The sequence below is a fragment of the Acinonyx jubatus genome, chromosome C1 (genome assembly GCF_027475565.1).
Source record: "Acinonyx jubatus isolate Ajub_Pintada_27869175 chromosome C1, VMU_Ajub_asm_v1.0, whole genome shotgun sequence".
Classification (NCBI taxonomy): Eukaryota; Metazoa; Chordata; class Mammalia; order Carnivora; family Felidae; genus Acinonyx; species Acinonyx jubatus.
The window spans coordinates 59,107,288-59,131,493 of NC_069381.1; the positions used below are offsets into that span (position 1 = coordinate 59,107,288).

The 24,206-nt window shown below is 35.4% G+C and overlaps 1 protein-coding gene across 1 annotated transcript in view; it reads right to left on the reverse strand.

The window, feature by feature from the left end:
- Positions 1–22,276, reverse strand: part of NEGR1 (neuronal growth regulator 1) — an 840,003-nt gene extending 817,727 nt beyond the window's left edge. The window contains exon 1 of the mRNA XM_027058871.2: positions 21,949–22,276. Within this exon, the coding sequence (XP_026914672.1) occupies positions 21,949–22,124 (176 nt within the window). The 5' untranslated portion in view covers positions 22,125–22,276. The remainder of the gene's footprint in view (positions 1–21,948) is intronic.
- Between the last annotated feature and the right edge of the window lie 1,930 nt (positions 22,277–24,206).

Genomic DNA, 24,206 nt, shown 5'->3' on the forward strand with positions numbered 1-24,206 from the left:
TTTTCTCATTTAAAGTGATTTTCTGAAATAATTAGCTATACAATAAAGTTAACACAACAATAATAATAGTAATAACAAAAAGCTAACAATCACATACTATATCTGGCAAGGTCCTAAGTGCTTTATGTAAATTTCCTCCTTTGATCCTCATGGTAACTCTATGAAGCATGGATTCATCCCCTTTATATAGGTAACCAAGGCTTTGAGAAGTTAACTAAACTGCCTGAACACACAACAACTAGGAAGTAAAAGAATCAGCATTGCTCTAACTTTGAAATCTGAAAACTTAAAAACAGTAATTTTCCTAAAGGATGTTTATACAGCATAAAGACATCCATTATCCCTTGGTTTCATTTAAAAACAAGATTTGATTGTCTATTGGTAAATCTAATTGGTATGGAGAATATATCTGAAAATAAACTTTCTTCTTGCCTGTCAAATTATATGAACTATATCAACATGTAATAATTTACTAATATTTACTAATAAGTATTCACTGTGAGCCAGGCACAGTTTTAAGTAATTCACAAGTTTTATATAAATAAATCCTCATAACAACTCTGTAAAATATGCATTATTATTATCTCAACTGTACAGATCAGGGAATAGGTACAGGGAGCAAGCAACTTGTCCTGTCCCAGTTAGTGGCAAAGTTGTGATTCACAATATAGCAGAGTTAAGTTTCTTAGGATCCACATAAGAGTGAAAATATATGGTATCTGTCTTTCTCTGTATGGCTTATTTCACTTAGCATCACACTCTCCACTTCCATCCACGTTGCTACAAAGGGCCATATTTCATTCTTTCTCATTGCCACATGGTACTCCATTGTGTATATAAACCACAATTTCTTTATCGGTTCATCAGTTGATGGACATTTAGGTTCTTTCCACAATTCGGCTACTGTTGAGAGTGCTGCTATAAACATTGGGGTACCAGTGCCCCTATGCATCAGTACTCCTGTATCCCTTGGGAAAAAAAAGAAATCTAATTCTCTAGGGGGGTCTGGGTGGCTCAATCAGTTGAGCATCCGAGACTTCGGCTCAGACCATGAACTCGCTGTTCCTGAGTTTGGCCCCTGTGCAGACAGCTGACAGCTGAGAGTCTCCCTCTCTCTCTCTGCGCCTCCCTGCTCACACTCTGTCTCTCTCTGTCTCTCAAAAATGAATAAACATAAAAACTAAATAAATAAATAAATAAATAAATAAATAAATAAATAAAGCAGAGTGATTCTAAGGATGACATTATACCCTTCAAGGACCCTGTTACCCTGTCAAGTACTCCTCAAACCAACTTGTCCCAGTGAAATACACTGTGGATGAAATATACTTAAACAGTTGCTCAAATTGGAAAATATTTAAAAGAATTCCAATTGGAATTCAACAAAATTCCACACTTGCTTCATTATTTTATCATACAGTAAAGCAGTCAACGTTCTTAAAAGCTGACATTGACATGCAGATTGGGTAAATACACTCCTTTCTAATAAGTTAAAATATTATTTTTAAAAGTATAGAAGCAAAATAGAATTAAAACAATTCTTGTGGATTTAAAAATAATAAATTTTAAGCACAAGTTTAAATAAGAAATATTTAACCATGTCAACATACTCCTTCTGAAAGATTCCAGACATAGTTACAAGATTATGACTTTTGTTTATTTTATACACTGAGATGTATTTTAAAAGGGTCACAAATAAGTATGTGATGAAAATATCATTTGAGCATTTTTACTCAAGGGAGAAAAATTTTTTACAGTAATGTCAAAAGTAAAAAGGAACTCAAAAATTAATGAGCCTAAATAAATGGCTATAGAAATGCATAACTTTTTTCATTACTCTTTTACAAATTCGTATTTGTTGACATTTAAGTTCATAACCAACTTGGAGACAAGTATTTTAATTTTAGCACCTAGAATGATATTTTTATAAACATTCTTAATTTGATCACTTTAAAATAATAAAATTGCGTAAGAACCTTCTAATGTGTATGTATGTTTCCCAAACTCTGTTATGCAGAACAATGATCTGAAAAGATACTTTTCAGAAAAAAATATCCAAGATAAAACAATTTTGGAATAACTACATATTTGGTAAAATTAACAATTAACATTGTCACATTAAATAGTGAGAAACTTGCAGTTAAAAAAAATCTTGTTTCTAAAACTTATTTTTTACTGTCAACAAAACCTTATTGAGCAATTCCCAGTGGGTTGGGCACTGTTTCAGCCCTGGAGATAAAGCCTCACAGAAAGCATGCAAGGTCCCCACTCTTACATAAAATTAGAAAGAAAAAGACAATTAATTAATACAACATATGATAGAGCCTATCACATTGAGGAAATAGGCATGTCATGTCATGTTGAAAACCAGTCATGTCTCACCAGAGGTCTACCTCAGATGGGGTCACAGGGGCAGGCTCCTAAGAAGTGTCTAACCTGTAAGAAAATTGGGGAAATCAAAGGTAATACTATATGTGAAAATAATGGGATCTATAAGAGCAAAATGGTGAAGATTTGGGAGATAAGGTTATACACCCTTAAATCCTGGTTAGCACTGAGATTTCTCCTTAAGAGAATGCATTTACTTTTTTTTTTTTTAATAGCCTGAGGAGACATCCAGGTTGAACATCCTAAAAGAATACTAAGTGTCCATTACTCTCCTCCTTATTAGTAATGCTGTTTTCTTCCCTAGTTGTTTTCCTGTCAATTGGTTTACCTGTCAGATTATAAAATCCTTGAGGACAAGATTTTTTTTTGTCTTAATGAATCCCAGGAACCTAGCATGATGCTGTCATATACTGAGTGCTCAAGAAATATTAGTTGTATCAATAAATAAATCATGATTATCACTTCTCTCCAAAGAGCAAGAGGCATGTAGTTTCTTCTATTCTTTATAAATATCAATTTAAAATGTTATTTTAATCCCTCTTCAAGAATATGGAGTAAAGGAAGGTGCTTCATTTCACAGCTAGGGGCACATTATTTGAAGATATTAACTTTCTAAAATTTTTCTTCATAGAATAATCTTTAGGAATGTCTTAAAAGTTGGATTAAGATCATGTTGATCAGCCAGTCAAAAGGTAATTTATCATATACATACCCTAAATATTTTGTTTTCATTTAAAATGTATATTCATATATCAGTCTTAAAAGATTGAATAATTTCTTTTGTTAACAAAAATGACCACTAAAATTCCACACTATGTCTTATACCACATAATGCTCCAATTAAGATGATCAGACTTTCAGTTTCTGGTTTTTCAAAGTGTTATGAGAATTTAAAGATACTTGTGAAGCATTCTCAGTGTAGAATACATCTAAATTGTAATTATTTTCTTACAAATATTTTAGTTACTCCACGTACATCTAGTTAAACATAATTATTTTCAATAATTGCCTGTATTTTCAAAGCATTTAACATTGTGTCTGTAGAAACTAACTTTTTTTATAACACATATTATAACTGATTCTACTAATCTCAGAATTCAACTGACAGGAAGAAATGTTCACGTACACAGTAAAGAGAATTTTATGGCATGCTGTGGGCACCAGTTCGAATTTTTTAGAGGAAACAAAAATTGTTGATCAAATACAGATCAACTAAAAGAACTTTTGTATTAACATTGCATATATCAGCTTTCCCCATGGCACCACTGGGGATTTTCTGATCAAAACTGATTAAAGTTGTCTATTATCTTATTATTTTAAATTATCTATACAAATTGGATGTTTGATTTCTCCAAAGGACTGTTACAAGTTTTTTACATTTAAGTAGTTTGTTTTGTTTTTGAATTAAAAAGGGAAGGAAAATCTGTTGTTAAAGTTAAATATATGCTTAATAAAAGCAACCTTAAATAATACATTAAAAAAAAACTTATGATGAATATATCTAGTGAAAACAAAATAAAACAGACAAAAAAGAAACCCTGTAGAGTTTAACGTTCTCTTTACTTGAAGTCTGTTCTATCTCTATTGAACCACTGCTATCAAGGCACTTCTTTCTACAAAGAATTTTATCCTTCTGAGCTCCTTTACCCCAAATTAAGCAAGATGGTAACATAATTTCCCCATTGTGCAATTAGCTAAAGAACTGGCATTAATGGATATTCATCATCTCCTGACACTTTCTTCTCTCAGGGTACAGAGCGAGGAAGAAGGTATGAAAGCAAAAAGGAAAAAAAGGGCAGTGACAAAAGGCAATGACAATAATAAAATAGGGGGAAAACATTAAGTAATTTTCTCTCCAGTACTCTTCATTTTATTTTCCTCATGTGATTTTATTTCTCCTTAGATGTTACCATTATTTACTCAACATACACTTACTTTGTAGAATAGGGTAAAGTACGATAAGAAAAGGAGCACAAAATAATGGAGGTTAGAGATATCACTAGTCATGATAGGTATATTCAATATGGAGGCCAAAATGAAATGTTCTGAAGCCCCATGGAAAAAAAGATAAAATCTGTAACACTGAGTAGTTTATACAATCAGTAATATGAAGAAAAATATCGAGCAAGAAATCAGTTTGAAAAAACGTTAACTATTCATAACCAAGAAGTCTTTAAACATCTAAACCTGTACTTATCCCTTTGTAAAATTGGAATTTTAATACTGGTCCTGCTTCCCTCATAAGGATGTTGTGATGTTTAAGTAAGATAACATAAACAATACAACATTTCAAAATACAACTATTATTTTCAAGTATAAACTAAATATGTTTAAATTTTATTTCAAAATTTATAAGATATATTTACAATCATATCTTGATTTTTACTTTATTGGGATTATGGTCTATTACTAAATAGCCAGAGACTCTGTATTAAAGGCTTTTAAATACAGAAAAATCTATACTAACTGATTAAATATATTTTGAGCAACTATGTTATTTTTGTTTTCTGATATCTACCATCTTACAATATCTTTTATTGTTTATCTTTCAAAGTAAATAGTATATGGAGAATGAACAGTTTTACAGTAATATTTAAAATTTTCAAATATTTTAAATATTTAGAAAAATAAATTATAATAGTTTACACTATTTACATAGATCAATTATTTTAATGACAGTAAATACAGTCCTTAACACCCATAAAATGTTTACTAATGTACAGACCTTTTTGGTACTGAAAGAATCAACATTCAAAATACCAGTATTTTATTTCTTCTTAGGCAATTCTTTTTGAACACAAAGAAAACCTGAAAAAATGTACCAAAGTCTAATTTTTCTATAGATGGAAGATCATTATCAAGAACTTACTTTATAATTTGTCTGTTTTAAAAGTACTTATGTTAATGCAATAAATTTATAACTCATTATATAAACTACTGTCCCAAGTAAATTTCAAACATACAATTGTCATTTCTTCATAAAATAGTTCAACAACATACATAACATATTTTCTTAATCAGAAGTTAGATAACTACACAATTACTATCAGTTTATGTACACTTTTGTGTCAATTTTTTCTCCACACTAAATTAAGTCTAAACTCTTGGACAGTCTTTTTTTTAACTATGCTTGATGACAGTAGCTATTTGTCTGTTTGACTACCAACCTATATGTTTATATCAAAAGAGAATAATTTTAAAAAGATAATAACTTGACTCTTCCATTAAGAAGATAGTTTTGGTGGGGTGCCTGGGTGACTCAGTCGGTTAAGTGTCCCACTTCAGCCCAGGTAATGATCTCACTGTCTGTGAGTTTGAGCCCCACGTCAGGCTCTGTGCCAACAGCTCAAAGCCTGGAGCCTGCTTCAGATTCTGTGTCTCCCCCTCTCTCGGCCCCTCTCTCAAAAATAAACATTAAAAAAAATTTTCTTAAAGAAGATATTTTGGGGGGCTCCTGTGTGTCTCAGTCAGTTAAGTATCTGACTTCGGCTTACGTCGTGATCTCCCGGTTCCTGGGTTTAAGCCCTGTGTTGAGCTCTGTGCTGACAGCTCAGAGCCTGGAGCCTGCTTTGGATTCTGTGTCTCCCTCTCTCTCTGCCCCTCCCCACTTACACTCTCTCTCTCTCTCTCTCTGAAAAATAATCATTAAAAAAAAAAGAAGATAATTTTTGTTAGCCTTTAATTTTAATCAGCTTTTTGGTACTGAAAGCAATCAGCTTCAGTATTTCCATTTAATCTTAAAATATATCAAAACTCCTCTTTTGAATTTTTTCTAAGGCAAATAACTGAGATATGAATGCCACAATTTAATGTAACTATTAGGAATTAATTTTTATCCTCAAGTATGTCTCTAATTTACTAGGAATAACATATCAGTGGTTAAGAGTGGTTCAAGGAAATGTAACACTATCAAATAAACTGTAGAATGTCTGCTAATACATACTACAGGCATCAGAAACCAAAGTTCTTTACCTCTAAAGCCAAACTAAAGATCTGTTTTTTCAATCTCTAAGGCATGTAATATTAAGTATACTCATTGGGAACTTATAAGATATTTGGAAAACCTCCAATGAGGTGCCTTGTTAATTTCATGAATTTAAAAAGTATTTTCATATCAGGCTATAGAAATTATAGGCATTAGCATCATTATCATGACACAAAGTTCTTCACAATTCTCCCACTCTGACATGTATTTGGTCCCATTAAACTGGAACTTCATTCTTCCTCCCCACTTGTGATATCCTATTTTATGAGCCTCCACTCAAAAAAAAAAATTGAAATAAAAACACTACAGCACCCTTCAGTCTAGAATACAAGTGATTTTATTTAATAAAGTACCAAAAAAGTACCCCCCATCTGATTTTTAGGTAGTGTTACATTAAAAAAGTAACACATTGCATAATTCCTAAGATGATCTTTTTTGAAAATATTTCCTGTGTAACTCCCAAATCAAACATGCAATGACTCTATTGTGAGACTAATTGTTTTAGATTCATTTACTCATTTCCACAAAAATTTTTCTACTCAACAAGCTTATTTAAGGCCAAAGGGATACAAAGGCAGTTAAGGTAAAAATTCTAACTTCACAAAGCCTACAATAGGGTAGACATATCTCATAAAACATGTACGTAAATAACTAAAATCCAAGGAAAGAACTACTTATGTTCACCAAACACATTTTATAAAATCCAGCATTAATGCAAGGTAACTGGGCTTACAAAGTCATGAAGTGCAGATACATACATACATGTACATATTTGGATAAATAAATTTGGATCTATATATATCTCTATATCTATATGTAGATATATAGAGATAGATATATCCAGGTGTTTAAATTTTTGCTTTCAATTTTTTCATTCTGAGCAGCTAATAAATGTTCCATGAAAAAATTAGCATTAAGCTAAGTTTAAAAAATGAATAGAACTCAAACATTATTGAAAATCCATCTTGGAAAATCAACTGATAAGGAAAAGAAAGCCCCACAAAAGGGGAGGCAATAGCAAGAAGTCTTACCTAAAGTAAAAGATAATTCATGAAGTAAGTCCCCAAAGCATGCAGGAGCATATAGAAGTAAGCACATTACCAGAGGATCTTGATTTTGTCTGCTGTCAGATAATCCCCTAAAATTATTAATGAAGTTTTATTGTTAATGATATTTATAAAAATCCTAATAGCTACCATTCATTTACTGTTTACTTTGTACCAGGCATGATGCTATGGAGTCTACAAACCTTATCTCATTTAATTCTTACAATCTATAGTTTAGATAGTATCATTAACCCATTTTATAGAGAACTAAACTTAAACAGTTTCCTGATTCAATTTTATTCAATGATTCAAAGAAATATGCCACTATTTTTCAAGGGCCTAACCTAAATACACTTCTAGAATAACTAGAAATGGGGAAAAATGAGGATATTGAAAAGTTTAGGATAATTTGAAAAAGCACCATATTCCTGTATAGGAGAAAAAAAGTGAATAGATGTTTTAACATAAATGAAGGAAATTAACGAGAATTTACCTTTAATGATTTCCCCATATAAACATTATACAATTGTATGCTACTTGAAACTAGGTAATAAAGAAGTCTAGATACTGCCTGCCAGAAACCAATTGATTATATAAGTCACATAAGAAGAGAATTTTTAGAATACTCCAAGAAAAGTAAGAAAATCAGCTCATCAATTGTTAAGATTAGGGAGAAGTGTCATCCACTCCATTAGGGGCAGGAGGCTCAGGATAATTCAGAAAGTGAAGTGGCAAAAGTAAGGAAGTACTATTTAACAAAGAATCATTTGCTGAAGAATTCCAAATTATTAGCCAGGTGATAATTATAAAGTGTTCCTTACATATATCACCATCCTACACAAGAAAGACAATAATGAAAGCGTACTGAGAGAAGTCTAGGATTTTAGAAAAAACACATAATAACGATAAGAATATTTTAATGCCAAGAGAAGAAATTGTGAAGAAGAAAATATAATCTTCATGGACATTCAAAATATGTCAAAAACTGACAACAAATTTAGGGAGAAATAAATGTACAAAATTATTCAAAAGAGAGCACAGTATGAAGGGAGTAGAACATCCTAGAAGAAAAAAAAATGAGTCCAAGAAACAAACAAGATAAATGAGATGTTCATCATATGTTCAGGTTAAACCTACTTTTCAAAGTATCAGAAAGATGCCTTGTATTAAAACTAGGTGAGTCTCAGAAGTTATTGGGGAACAGAGAATGCAGGAAGTATAATATAACATATAACAATTCCTTCAAGTAGATAGTCCTGGCCATAAGTTACAGCTGTATTAAAGGAAGACTGAGGAAGGGAAAAAGAAAAGACATTGACATTGAGCACCACTGTGCAGAATACGGCTTTTGGCAGTATTCACCGGCATCATTACTAGGATTTACAGTATTTGTTGTATTTACCAGTATTCACTGGCATTAGTACTAGGATTTACAGTAAGTACAGGGGTAGCTATCAATATTTCCATTTTACAGACAAGAAAATGGAGTCTCAGAAACTATTAATCTCAGAACTAATAATTGGTGAAGTAGAAAGTCAAAACATAAGTTCTTTACACGATACAACACTGTTTAAGGATACAGGTCGAACTACATTGAATGTAAATTCAATGCAAGGAACCTTATCTCTTATCATGATGGTATCTCAAACTTAGTGAAAGTGTCTGGTGTCTGATGGGGACTCAATAAATATATGCTGAAAAAACAGGTGAATGAATATCTGGAAGAACATGTTCCCTATGGAAAAAACTATATGATTACTGGAAAAAATACAAAACAAATTCCTGAAAGAAGAACGAAAAATGATCAATGAAAGTATTTAGTAAATATATTCTATACAAAAAGCAATATGCAAAGCTCTGTGAAGGACTTGCAATAATATAAGTAAATGAGTACTGTATAAGACAGAAGCTGTTATATTCCTTTGCAGAATCAAACGTAACAGTGTATCACAATGAAAAATTGACAGAATAAACACTGTAAAATTGAAAGGTGTAGAAATTTGGAATTCAGGAAAGGAAGAGTTAGAATGGGGCTAGAGGGGTTGAAAATATTCTTGAATTATATGAGACAAAAATAGGACTTTATTTTGGGAAAGCTTGGATAGACAAAAAACAACTCGACTTGAAACTCTCCTCTTGGGTGCACACGTAAAACCTTTGGAAGGTGGATAAATAAACACATTAAGGAAGATGCTTAAATTATATATGATCAGATAAAAAATCAGTTTTCACTCAACTGGGCTATAAACTATATACACTCCTTCTACCAGCTAACAGAAAAGGCAACCTATCTAATTTCAGTATGTTTCATTTTATCCATTGACTACAGTTAAGCGTAAGACTCAAAAACATTTTTGACATGTTTAATGTAATTGGAATAAAAACATCTTTTATAGGTCTTTGAATTTTTTTGATCTTCCCATCTATCTTGGGAAATAATGGTGCTCCTTAGGCTGCCTAACCCTTTTCAAAGAAGGATTTGAAATCAACTTGGTTCAGCTGTTGAGAGTTATGCCAGAATTAGTATTCAAATGACTTAATTGGGAACTCAGAATACTATAGCAAGCAACTACCGCTCTTCCTTTCTGTTAAGGACTAGAGTACACTAAATGCTCCAAGAAATATTATGACTTTTTTTAAAAAGTGAGGATAGGCCATGGAGACACACAAGCCTAGGACCAAGCCATGGTTATGCCATTTACTACCTATATTAAAGTTCAGGAAGTTATTCATCTTCTGTAAGTTTGTTTCTCCAAGCCTAAAGTAGAAAAGTTGTAGTCTGTTGTAAAAATTCAACAAAATAGCCAATGAATGCCTCACTATATAAATGTATTCAAAGCCATTCATTTTTTCCCTTGTATTATCAGTAACTTCTAATCATTAGGGATGAAATCATTGGATGAGATATTTTATTTCATAATATTTATAATTTTAAGAATTCACTATTTTCCAATCACTTGACTATGTAATAGATGTATGCATTTAATCTCACTTACAATCTCTCATTTTTCCTCATACATGTAACATACCTTGATTTTTTTTATCATTGTTGGCTAATCAGCAAATAAAATGCAACTAGTGCTTAATAAGTGTTTAATAGATGAATTAGCAATAAATTTACTCATTGTTTTGATCTTTTTCTTAGTAAGAGACACAAGATAGGAGAAAAGCCATGGAACTTGGGATAAAAGAATCTAGATTTGAATTCTCGTTCAGCTACTACCCTTTTTACCTGGGACAGGTTAACTTATTTTTCTAAGCCTGAATTTACTTGGCTATAAAACTGGGAAAGCAATAATTTATTGCATATTGTTGTGAAAGTATGTCATATACTTTCACAGTAGGTACACAGTGACTGTTAGTTGAAATCTGAATCATGATGATGATGGCTTTGTCATGATTATGAACCTAAATCACTCTGCTATGCATTTGGCAAATATGCAAAATTAAAGCAAGCATATTTCCTGAGCTTCTCCTAAGTGTATTGTCTATGAATAAAATGGCAATATAGATGGAAAGTTCTTGCCCATACAGACTACTTCTAACTGTACTGCCTTCAGCATACATACAGATGCCCTAAAGAAACATAAGGGCATATCTAATCCTGAAGAATTATTTGCTACCCTATCCAGAACACACATTTGGCTTCTTTTTTATTCTCACCCTCTTATCGGCTATTCCAATGTTGTCACCAGTTATCACCTCTTCTCTCCTAAACTGTCACAAATGTTAATCTTCACCCTCTAACTATTCCACTGCCATCATATTGTACTTTCTAATCCCTCTCATGTCTTCTCTTCTGTCTCTTTTCATTTCTTCCTCTGTTCTCAATGTTTCATGTGACCACCTAATTACAGTGATATTCTTACTTTTATGTTAAGTGAGTCAAGTCACCATCAGTCTGTTGAGCACAAAATTTGTGGTTCCTGGAGTTACTGCATTTGCTTATCAGGCTCAATAACAAAAACACAATCATGTCCACTGAACAGAATCTTTAAAATACAAAATGCCAAGTGTTTAGCTAAACTGTCCCATGTTATTGCTGCCAAGTAGCACACAGGGGCCTTGAACGCACTGACACTAGCCCCTTCACTTGTGCATCTCCAGAAGAGACATAAGCAAATCTAAGTTCCTGATACCACTTCCTCAAGGAGTCCTTGTGAGCAACATTCTCTCCTGCCTCCTCTTGTGTACCTTCCCCTTGTGCAAGGCTAAGATAAAACTCTACTCTTTTTTGGTTAGAATTGACCTGATCTGAACCAAGACCCCAAAACACTCCACCCATCACCCTCATAAAGGTATGTACTCCAGTTCAGCTGATCTCTCTATCTGGATTTCCCATAAGGTCCCTGGCAGTATGCCATGTGCTTCCTCCAGGACCTGTGAGTAATAAACATCTCTACTTCATTCAGTCTCCCTTGTGGTTTTGTTGTTCAGTCACAGCTCACTATCTGACACCCTGAGGTTCAACAAATGTTATTTTAACAAAATCATAGCAAAAATATATATTCATTGAATATTGTACAGTTGTACAATTGTGAAGCATATTGTACAATTATGCTTCACACATAATTGAATCAATGATTTAAATGGGGAAATATATACCCATATCAATAAGTAAATAGTGACAACAAATTTCAGATTAAGAGTAGGAGAAGAAAAGCAACACAAAATTATTAGCTAATATAAATTTAGTGCTTACTATGTAGTAGTTACTGTGGTAGCATTTTATGTGTATTATCTCATATAATCCATGTAGTTCTGTTAAGGACATACAAAGTGAGGGTAAGGCATTTATTTGTTCAAGGTCATGTAGCCAGTAAGTAGAGAAGTAGGAACTCAAATTCTCATAACTATCATTCTGGATACCTCAAAGCATGACAGGTTTCAATACAACTAAACAATACCAAAGGAGATAAACTCTGTGCATAAGCAAAAGTAACTTTTTATATCTATTATTCCACATTAATGATGTATGAGCAAAAAAAATATCGATCAGTGACATATGCTCAATAAGACAGGAGAGCAATTATTCAAAGATTTATATATAACTTCCTGTTGTGAACATATTCCAAAAAATTAGCCCCTGACCGCACTGCAGGCCAAGGTATGGAGTTATTAGGTATTTTTTAAAACAAATATAATTGGACTAGTAGCTTGGAAGGGAGACATATATCCGAATGTAAAATATGATTTTGGAACTTCAGTTTGTATAACATACATCACTTTATTATGGGAAGCGTGTAGGTTTAGGATTATTCCAATTATTTGATGAATTATATAAAATGAAATGTATTCATTTTATGGGAATTATTTTACTATAATATATTCTTTTTATTACAAAACAGTATTCTTTTATTATTTCATTTTTATTATAATATAGTACAAGTTGTGGGCTTAATTTTATGTCATCCCAGTGATTCAAAATTTCAGGTAATTTGATCAGAAGTCACTCATATAGCATAACACTTTCCTTCCTCACCTTCCTCCCTTGCCCATTACTCCTTCTCTCCTTCGAGTGCTTCAGTCAACACTAATAATGTGTCAAGCAATATGTTAAGCAGTAGAGGTGCCATCAACTCTGCTGATCAATTACCAAGACATTAATGGAAAACAGGTTACTTACAAATCAAATATATCTAAATATGTTCTCCTATAAGAAATATTTTATCTATAAGATTAGGAAAACGTTATGATTCCTTTGATTTATTCATTTAATATCCCAATACAACAGTATGTAGTGTTATTGCAAAGAATACACAAACAATATTCTTGTCTTCTGATTATTGTTCTTATGTTCACAATGTCTCTTAAATCCTTTTAATATCTCTAAATTTAATTTAGCTGAATGAGAGGAAAGGAGTTTCTGAAGACAACAGAACACATTTTTCCCAGGGCCCTTTTAAATCATCCAAAACTTTTCAGTACTTTATGGCAATAGCTTTAAAGAAACCCTATCTTGTAGCATCATCATGGACACTGGACCTATATCCAAACAACTTAGTGAAATTCACTGAAGAACAATTTAGTTCTGGACCAAAAAGGGTTATAAACATTTTCCTTAAATGAACAAATTACCAGCTATCTGAAAAGTATAATGCACTGGCTACTGTTCAAAAGAGCCAACACTTAACACTGGCAACCCTGCCAAATTCCTCCTTTCCTATATTCCCCTTTTCCTAGAAAAAGTGATTAAAAGACCAATTCCCATGCCAGCTGGATGCTTAAGAGCATCAAGGTCCTCTGTCAGGATTCAGAACTTGATATGGCTTAGAAACCACTATGCTAATAGATAACCTCTTCAACATTATAAATCAAAGCCATATGACCACATTAAAATTCTATCAGCTAGTATCAATACCCTGTGGTTTATAAAGTACTGTTGACCTGCCTCTGGGAGATGGTTGGAATGATACAAAAGTGCTGCTCTGGTTTGGGGCATATAGCTACTTTTCATAATTGAGAGTTATCAGCCAGTTCTCTCTACCCCTGTATCTTTATTGATTTGATTTAATTGAATCCTTAGGAGAAAGGAAAAAGAAGCTCCACGGGTTGAGGTAGAAACAGAAAAAAATGTTAGGAGGTCACAACAGACATTATGCTACTTTGAACTGTCTTTCTTATCTGATGATTATAATTGCAAATGGCAAAAGTCTTCCTATATAACTTAAAATCTTGGATCTTCTTAAAATTATAACCACAATTTAAAATCTTACAACCATACCACTGTGTCTCAAAGTCTCCCTGCTGAAGCCCTCAGTAATACATCTAAAATCTTGCCACAGCATGTGCATGTGCACACACACACACACACACACTAAAGTTTTATCAGACAAGACTTACCTTTATTACACAAAATGCCTTCTACTCTATTTGGTACATTTAATTTAAAAAATGCCTTTAGTATCCAGTACCTTTCTTCAAGACCCACTAGTAGGTTATGCACTGCAATTAAAAGATACTGAGTGATTCCAATGTATGTATCTTAACCCACTAGGACTTCTGCAGGAATTACGTAAGGCAGAGACTCTTGATATATAGATTCAATAAAAAGTACTTAATCACTATAAACATGTAGATCTGCCACAGTATTAAATATAATACAATCATTAAATGTGAAACAATTAATAAACTAAAGAACAAATACATTTATCCCTTTGCTTATTCTTCCAGGGATTCACTAATGTAAAAAATAGTAGATGTTAGCCTGAAAAATGTAAGGTTCTGTGTTAAGGTCTAGGAATAGATGAACAAGAGCCACAGCACTTACACACTCAGGTGGTTTGTATATCAAAATTAGCAAAGAACAGGAAAGTACATTTTAACAAAATATCAAAAAAACTGCTGTTAGTAAATTTCTTCATATCTTGCAAATGATACTACATTTTTAGATATAAGGGACTAATTAAAATCTAGTTTGAGGGGCGCCCAGGTGGCTCAGTCAGTTAGGCATCTGACTTCGGCTCAGGTCATGATCTCACAGTTCGTGAGTTTGAGCCCTACATCGGGCTCTGTGCTGACAGCTTAGAACCTGGAGCCTGCCTCGAATTCTGCGTCTCCCTCTCTCTCTGCTCCTCCCCCACTCATGCTCTGTCTCTCTCTTTCTCTCTCTCCTTCAAAAATAAATAAAAACATTAAAAAAATTAAAATCTAGTTTGATAATGATTATGGCCATATAGGAAAATCCTACATTTTACTCTCCAGTAGTTTGGGAACTTCTTGTTTCCACTGGTGAATTTGAAATCCATAAAATACCAGACAAAAAAAAGCATGTGACCCAATTTAAAATATCCTATACAAAAGCTGAAAGGCAGGTAATATGATTCTCCTAGGTAAAAAGAGCAATAAATTCTATTTTCTCTTATATGTAGGAAGTGTCAATGACAATCTATAATAGATCAGCAAAACTTTAAAATGGATGGCATGGCAGAGATCAAGAAGTCCAAGTTCCCTCCCAATTCAGAAATCCTCTCTTAAGCATCCTTGAGAGATTCAGTTCATCAATGATGGTTTTAAGACGCCATCTTTCTTGCAAAAGTATGGAGAAATATACCAAAGGTAGAACTTTATCGTGAATGCTTGTTTATATTGGAACCAGACACCTACATAAGTGCCTTTCAGAAGGTATTTTGAAGAAATTAGAGAAGATGTCACATGATCTAATACTCGGTTAAGAAGACAGATATAAAAAAAAAAAAAGAAAACCTTATTAACGAAGCATCTCTTACCTCTTCTATGTAAGTTACATGATGTCTATAATGTCTTAATTTATGTCTTAACAGGATATTACAGAAAAGTGATCTGATTTCTAATCATAAGATTCAAATGGCTTGAGAGACTAATTTCTACAGTGGCCAAAACACTGGACTCATGTGCATTTTTATGACTATATACTTCATAAGAAACTGGAAATTTTGATTAGTTCCTCAGGTATTAAGCTTCATAAAAGAAAAGCCTTTAATTCCTATTGATTTCAATAGGCAACTCTGTAGGAATTATCTCAGCATTTGGATCCCATATCCACAGAGTTTACCCGTTCTTCTCTTTTGCTCAGTCAATATAAATAAATAAATAAATAAATAAATAAATAAATAAATAAAGGAAGAAAGAATTATTGAATCTTGTCAATATATATTCATCAACTTCTTTATGTTCCCACCCATAGTAACATTACTAACTCAAATATTATTAATCAATGTATATTTAATTAAATATTTACACATTTTGTTTATTATTCTCACCATAATCTGGGTGCAGGAAAATCTTTCTTCTTTGTAATATGCCCTAATGTAATTATGGTTTAACTTCTATGCACGTCTCCCTAAACAACTCCTATATCTAGTGCTAGTAACCAACATTTATCATGCCATGGGCAAAGTAGTCATTTAATCAAATATAATTAAAATAACTGAAGCTATTACCTTTCACTATATATCAATCAGGGTTCCACTAGCAAAACAAAACATTCAGGTTATTTAAAACAGAGGGATTTAATGAAAGAAACTGATTACAAAGTGTTTAGAAAAGCTGAGAAGCCATATAGGTAATGGTAAGACAGCTCAGGAAATTAGAAGAGCAGGAAGCCGCTACTACTCCTAAGATATGAGAATGAATAGATGAGAGTGTAAATAGAAGTCCATGAGCCAGTGATCCAGTGGAGGATGGAACAAAGAGGTTCCCCTGGGAGATGGAGACACTGCTGGATGCTGCCCAAAGCAATGAAGAATGGAGAGTCTCACTCATCACGTCCTCTCCTCTCCCCAAACTCCCCTCCATCGTGCAACTACACAACCTGAAGGCAGATGACAGTGGCTGACTGGGAAGTGTTGTCTCAGGGATTAGCTCTACCATCTATCTCCAATAGCCTAGGGTAGCAGAAGGACAAAGGTTGGACTGGTTAATTGGGCCCAGAACTGTCACAAACAAGATGTGAACATTCCTCTAAGCTCTTCAGAGGTCAGGTATTGCAAAAAAATAACTTATTTCATGGAGGTGTTTAATTTCAAAGCCAATCTATTTAAAATAAGTAGTTCATTAACATGAATGTGTTCAGAGATTTATACAATCACATGGGTTTATCAATTCTTCTAAACTGAAAAGACTAGGCAAAATAAATTTACCTAGAAAAAATTTAATATACTACATTGTCCTTTAATATAACAAATGATTGTGTATTAATATACAAAACAATGTGTCATGCTAATTGAACAGCTTTGCAAGTCACTACAGGTAACAGTGTAGCATTTTATTCTGTATTCTAGAACACATTTTTCCCAAATGACTCAGTAAAATAATCTATTTCCCCTTCTTTTTTAAAGAAGGGAAAAAAACTTCAGAATTTTAAAAATATTTGTTCAACACTACTTAATAAGCTTATAGGTCTTTAAATAATGCCTTAATATTCTAAACTGAAATCACCTACATAGTTAAACAATGTATTTGAAATATGTAATGTATCAATGTGTAGGAATGACTCAACAGACAATATTAGACAATCCAATGATTTACCAAAAGCACAGCACAATTGATTTCTACTACTATAGGTAATTCTGCATTCTTATAAATAAATCCTTTACTTTCTTATATCCAATAGCATGCATTTCAAACCAAACTAATTAATGTAGTCTAATCAAAAGGCGAATGTATAGGACAAATAGTTCCAAGAAGTGATAAATACTCATCATATCCACTTATAAATCTACTTGCGAAAGTTTTGTAGCTTCCAACGAAAATATCTTCTGTGCAAATGTGCCCTATGTTCTCTGCTGTAAGCAAAAATCGTCCTTCATATTACAATATCATATTGGGATCTCATATAACCTCCATTCAAACCTACAGTGTTAAAATGACAGCATGTGTTCAACTTTGCTAAGGTAAAAGAAGATATCACATTTAAGAAAAGAATCTCTCTTCCTTTCTTTGATTAAAGCATGACAAGCAGAGAATAGGATATTTTGAATTCATATCAGGAAGGCGGCTTAAAATGTACAAAATTCATACAGAAGAGCTGAAGTTGAAACAGACTGAAAGAATTAACTTAAAAATGACATGTATTTAAGAAAATGTTCAGGCACTGTGAGGATATAAATGAGGATGTTCCTTGTATTGTTTCTAAAGAATATTACACATTTTGGACATGTTAACATAGCTGTGTTTGTTAATAAGGTACGAATAAAGCAACTGATTCACATTAAAGCGACTGCAAACCAATATTTTAAAAGTCATCTGAAATTGATGTACTGATCCAGAACCTTATTATGTTCCCCTTGATTCTCCAGGTCTAGAAACAGAGGGTCCTGCAATGTGACTAATGTGGTTCTAGCATCTTCTGTTCTTTGCTATGTCACCCCAGGAAACATTAACTCCTATCTTCCATGTGCTACAAAATGCAATTTGAAGACTGGAGAAAAAGTTAATTTCTCCACATGCAGATTAACAAATTTTGTTAGGCATAAAATACATAAAATAAAATATGTATTAAACATAGTAGCAATTTAAGTTGATATTTAATAAATTAATGCAAACATTAATTTGTGTTTGTAGCAAATTACAATGCACTCTAAGACATGCACGCATTTAATGAAATCCAAAGTTTAAGTAAAGGAGGTACCAAATTCTCTATATTGAATAGATGTATCATTAAATACATTATCAAGAAGGTCCAAATAGCTCAAGTGAATCCTTCAGAGATTTATCAGTGAATAACATTAGTAGAAGTAAGGGGAATTTTGACATTTAATATATTGCTTCACTAACTTTAAAGGCAAAATTCAAATGATAAGAATGCTGCAATTATGAAATGGAATTTCATTATAAGTTCACTAAGCTAAACAGAGAAGATGATTTATAAAATGATACACATAGTAGATCACAGAATGATTTCCCTTTCGTATCATAATGCCACTTAGGGAAACTTTTGTTTTTCTTTATTTTTTTTTTCTCTAAAACAGACATTCTGGCATTTAGAAGATAGAAATGTATCATTTGACCTTTAAACTTCTGTTTCATTAATGTAACCACAAGCAACAGAGTCACTGACCGACATTTTTGCACTTTCGGGCCTTTAGCTCTTAAAGTTATTTGATAACTGCTATACCACTACTTGCTTTTTATTAGAGACACTTTTGAGGAATGTGTTACATTAAAAATAGAGCCTATTGGGTAAAGCTTAATGAATGATATCATGTAATTCAGTAAAGTGTTCTCCTGAACACCAGATTTTTGTACTTTGATGTGAGGGGGTGTAGGCAGGAGGGTAAATTTTGTTTTGTTTTGTTTCCTAATTAATTAGAGAATACCATCAAATATAATTCTAAGTCTCCAATGTAAAAACATAAACTATAACTATGACATTACTTTTGATAAGAAATATGGCACCTGACTTACACACTCAATTAGTCCTTAAGCTCTGTCTGTAGTGGTCTATGGACAGAGTAAATGCCGGATGCAGAAGAAGAGTCAAGAAAAACAACTCATACAATGTAACATTTTTTTTAACAGAGAGAAAATTTCTTATAAATGCATGCATTAAAATAGTTTAAAAACCTATGAGCAATGTAGAAAGGTAAAAAGTGGGATACTCCCTAGAGAATTACAGAATTAGTACTACCCAAATGACTTTGGGTAAAAAGTAATGCTGATAGGATTTCTGTTTCATAGGACACAAAATTATTCTGTTTATTAAAAAAATAAACACTGTAATCGGTAAAAAAAAATCACTTAGAAGAGACAGATTCTATTCTTTCTAAAAAGTTTAAAAGTCAAAAGTTCTCTAATTAAGATATTACAAAACTCAGGATACAGCCTATAAATGGATGTGGTACCATGTACACAAGTAAACAAGGGCTGCACCAAAGCAATAACACTAGAAAGATATTGCCCCCACTAGTTACAGAAGCTTCACTACTGTAAGTGATGGGTGAACTAAATATAGGTCTCCTAGAAGCAGAATGTGGTTCCAGCTATTTTAGTTAGCCATAGCATGTATTAGATTCATTAGAAACAAAATGCCAAGATACATCATCAAAAGGCAAGTAGTCTATCAAACCCTTTAGGTTGAAAATGTTAATGCTCATCACAAATAAGCAGTGCACTGCTACAAACACATAGATTGCAGCCCCCATGATATGTGTTTGCAGCCTCTGAAGATAGTTTCGTTCTTACCACTGTTGTTCAAACTTCCAAAACAAACTTAATATGAAAAAAAGAAAATGTGCATTTTATTTATACCCTCTATGTGACATAGAGTTCATAGCTTTTACCAGCAATGAAAAGGTATTAAAGTTATAACAAATTATTTGCTATTTTTGTGTACATTCAGTGGCATTTTGTATTTACAGCAGCAAAGATAACATATATTATAAAAGCATATTAGTTATTAGGGTATGTCAGAAAGTATTATAGTATTCCACACAAATTTGGACTCATAAGCATGTTTCAGAAGGTGTAAAACATACCACACCCAGAACCCAGATCATTAAATTTAAAATATGTTGCACAATTCAAACAGAAACATAGCCTACTCTCTTTCACCTTAGACATGCCGCGTATACTGATTTTGTGCATCCACACTTATAAGCCAACTACCACCCAGTGGAGAGAAAGAAGATCTTTCAGGGAGATTTGAAGTGTACGTCAGTTGGGGGTGTCAGGGGGAGAAGGTAGGGCGATGAGAAATGAAGGAATAAGAGCGTTTAGCTTTGTTTAGATCTAAGCACTGCTGATCATCAATTCATATTTTCACAAGAGAAAAAAAAAATGTTTCCAGGATCTCACTCTGCAGTGTTGCTTTGGGGTAAAATCGGGCTACGGATGTTCACTAATGACAAAACATTTCGGTGCTCAACCTTAGGGAAAAGAAGGGAGGAAAGAAGGGTGAGAAAAAGAAGTAAAACTAAAGATGGAATGAGGGAGGAAGGAAAGGAGAAAGAAGAGACAGAGAAACAGAGAGAAAGAGAGAGAGAAACATAGAGAGAGGGACCATGTGTACACATGTGTGAGAGTGACAGTGTGTGGAACAGTAAAGGAGTGTGTGCCTTTTAAACAGTGAAAGAGAATGTGAATATGAAAGTGGCTGTTAGAACACGGAAGGGCCAGTGTGTGTGAGGATGTGAAACAGAGAGTATGTGAGTGAGTGTGTTTAAGGGAAAGAGATTTGTGAGTGTGAGAAGATGGTACTGTAAGGGTTCAGAGGGAACATGCATGTGTATGTGACGATGATGAGAAAGGATGTGGGAAGAAGGATGGGGAATGTGAGTCAAAAACAGGGAGACAAGACCACAGAATAGGAATATTAATAAGGGAGAAAAAGAAGGGATGGAGAAAGGTGAAGAGTGGAAGAAAGGCGGTTAAATATGATCAGAAATCAGAGTGGTGAAGATATACAGGAGGAGAAAATAGAAAAGGGAGGAAAGAATAGAGAGAGCACAGAAAAGGGACGAAAAGAGGCAGTAGAGGAAAAGGAGAGTAGGAAGGAAGTGGAAAAATGGGAAAAGAAAATGAGGAGGGAGAAAAGAGAGAGGGAAGAAAACGATCAGCGGAAAGAAAGAAAGCTGAGGAGGGAGAAATTGAGCCTAAGTGTCCAAGTGAAAGGGAAAATAAATGGGAGCAGGGAGGCAGCAGTTTGAAAAAGTCGCTTAGGCTAGAGTAAAATAGAAACAAACCTGATAAACTTGTCAGACTCTCCACGAGTACCCCATGACAGTAAAACAGAGACCTTGTGAATTGAGTTTCAAAGTGGCACCTGCCCCTCCTAAACCTCACACTTCACTCATCCCTGGGCTACTTGGCGTTCCCGCAAAGTGCTTTAGCATCACGCGTCCAGCTTCCTACCTGCCCCAGCATCAAGGGGCCAGGCACCGGGCAGAAGCAGCACCTGTATTCCTTGCGGTGTGGTTTTTTGATGGTGATCACCACCAGCATTCTTACTCGGGGTTAAATAAATAAATAAATAAATAAAAGCAAGAAGGGTGGAAAGAGACACAGAAAGAAAGACTGAGACAAGTACGAAAAGCACGCCGTTCATCCTACCTAAGCACCGCCGTGTCCCCTTTTCTGACCATCATGTTGTCCACGGCCGCCCAGGGGAAGTCCACACTCTGTCCAGCCGGGAGGCAGGAGGGTAGCAGGCAGCACAGGCTGAGGAGCACCGCCGCCAGCCACTGGTTCGAGCAACAAGCACCCTGCACCAACAGCATCATGTCCATCCCTGCTAGGGCTGCTCACTCTCCAGCAGCTTTCAGCTCGCACTCCCCCACCCCCTGGTGCTGGCGAGTCTTCCCGGGAACCAGGCGGCGCGCCACAGGATTTTTTTTCTTTTTTTTTCTTTTTTCTTTTTTTTTTTTTCTTATTTTGTGGGGGGAGTTTTGGGAGGTGGGGGGGGTGGGGGGTTTCTTTCCTTTCTTTTTTTTTTTCCTTCCCCCTCTAGTTGTTGGCTGTTGTTTCTCTCTCTCTCTCTCTTTTTTTTTTTTTTTTTTTTTTTTTTTTTTTGCCTCCCCTCCTCCTTCTCTTCGCTTTCCCTCCCTCCCTCCCCTCCCACCCCCTGGCACCACACTACACCTCCTCTCGGTTGCGTTTGGCCGAGTCCGGAGTGAGTCTAATTCTCGGGCGGCTCGCACACCATCTAGCGAGGAGGCGAGCGCGCCGGCGAGTGAGGGAGGAGGCGCGGCGGCGGCGGAGGCAGGGCGAGCGGCGGCGGCGGGCGGCTGCAATCGCAGCAGCAGCAGCAGAAGCAGCGCGGGGCGCAGCGGCGGCCGCTGGCCCCCGGGCTCGCGCGCGTTGCCAAGCGGCCGTTTCCTTAGCAACCCCGCCCGGGGACTGGGGATGCAGCGGGGTGGGGGGGGATGAAGGGGAGAAAAAAAAGAAAGAAAACGGAGGAAAAAATCCCGAGGAGGTATATCACAATTACGCAAAGTGAGAGGAAAAGAGAGCTGGGTCTTAGACAAAATGCTACCCTTCTTGTCATGTGCACTAGAGATGTTTTGCTAGAAAAGTCTCCGTGTCGGTGCTGAGGTGAAGAGAGCCGAGGGGCGCATTGCTTTTCCTCTCTGGTGCGTTTTACCTCATGAGACACCGTAACTTTAAAGTCCTCCAAGTTGTAGTCGGCGCCATCATGACGCTGAGGACCGTGAGATTTTATTGTTTATTTTTTTCCAATCTCGCTTGGGCGACGGCACTACAGTCGACAAGTTGGCTACAATCGGCCAACTAGTTCACTCTTTACCTCTTTTCGGAAATAGGACGGTGGCGGGAGCGCTGCTTTTTGAGGGCACCTGAAAGGGTGCGTGCAAGGCCCTGCGGTAGCGAAGCTGGTGTGTCTACTGAGTCAGTCAATACGGATTGGAGGGCGCCCGCTACCCGTCCCTCGTGCATGCTGACACTAAACGGTGTGTGTGTGAGGCATGGTCGAAGCGGAGGGTGTGTATGGATGTGTGTGTGTGTGTGTGTGTGTGATATGCGCGCGCACGGGCCTGTGGGCGCGCGGCACGCAGGCGCTGTGGGAGGGACGGGGCGGGTCGAGGCTGGTCGCAGTCGGGAAGAGACTGCAATCAAGTGTTTTAATTGTGTAGAGCCAGGCAGTCCTGTTATGTAAGAGGCAGTTTAACCCCTTTGAGCCTATCAGGCATAATGATCAGCGCATCCGAATCTAGACGGGGCAGAGTTTTCGGGTTTAACGAGTCACGGGGTTATATTTTTTTTAACAGCCTCCTAACCAGGTTGGACAGATTTCCTCCTCGCGGCACAGAGCGGCTCCCTCTTGTTTCGCACGCCGAAGCCTCCTAACCGCTCGCCCCGCCGCTGGGAGCCGCTGTCCTGGCCTAAGGCAGAGCCAGGTGCTGCGCAAGGGGCCGCCCCCTACCCTTTCCTACTTCTTCGCTTCTTAAACTCATTTTCAGATTCAAGACCCTTTAGCTATTCCGGGCCATTTACAGATCAATGCGAGAACCGAGGCTGGAGTCAATAGCAGTTACGCCAATCAATCTTCTTCAGTGAGGAGTTTGGGAAGCAGAGCGGGGAAGTGGAGAGAAACAAGTAATTAAAAAAATATGCTCACCACCACCACCACCCTCATTTCCCTTAAGCAGTCTTTGAAGATTTTCTTCGCCTTGACTCCAGTCCTTCTTCCCTTGGAGGAAATAAATAAAGCAAAACCGCACATCCCTAACTCGTTTTCCATAATGCTAGCAGGAACCTTTGGCAAAGCGCACAGAAGCAATAATCTCTGCAGGGGTCAGCATCCGGCTGCCTCCCCAGACTGAGCTCTTTACGAGGCAGGCAGGGAGTCGTTT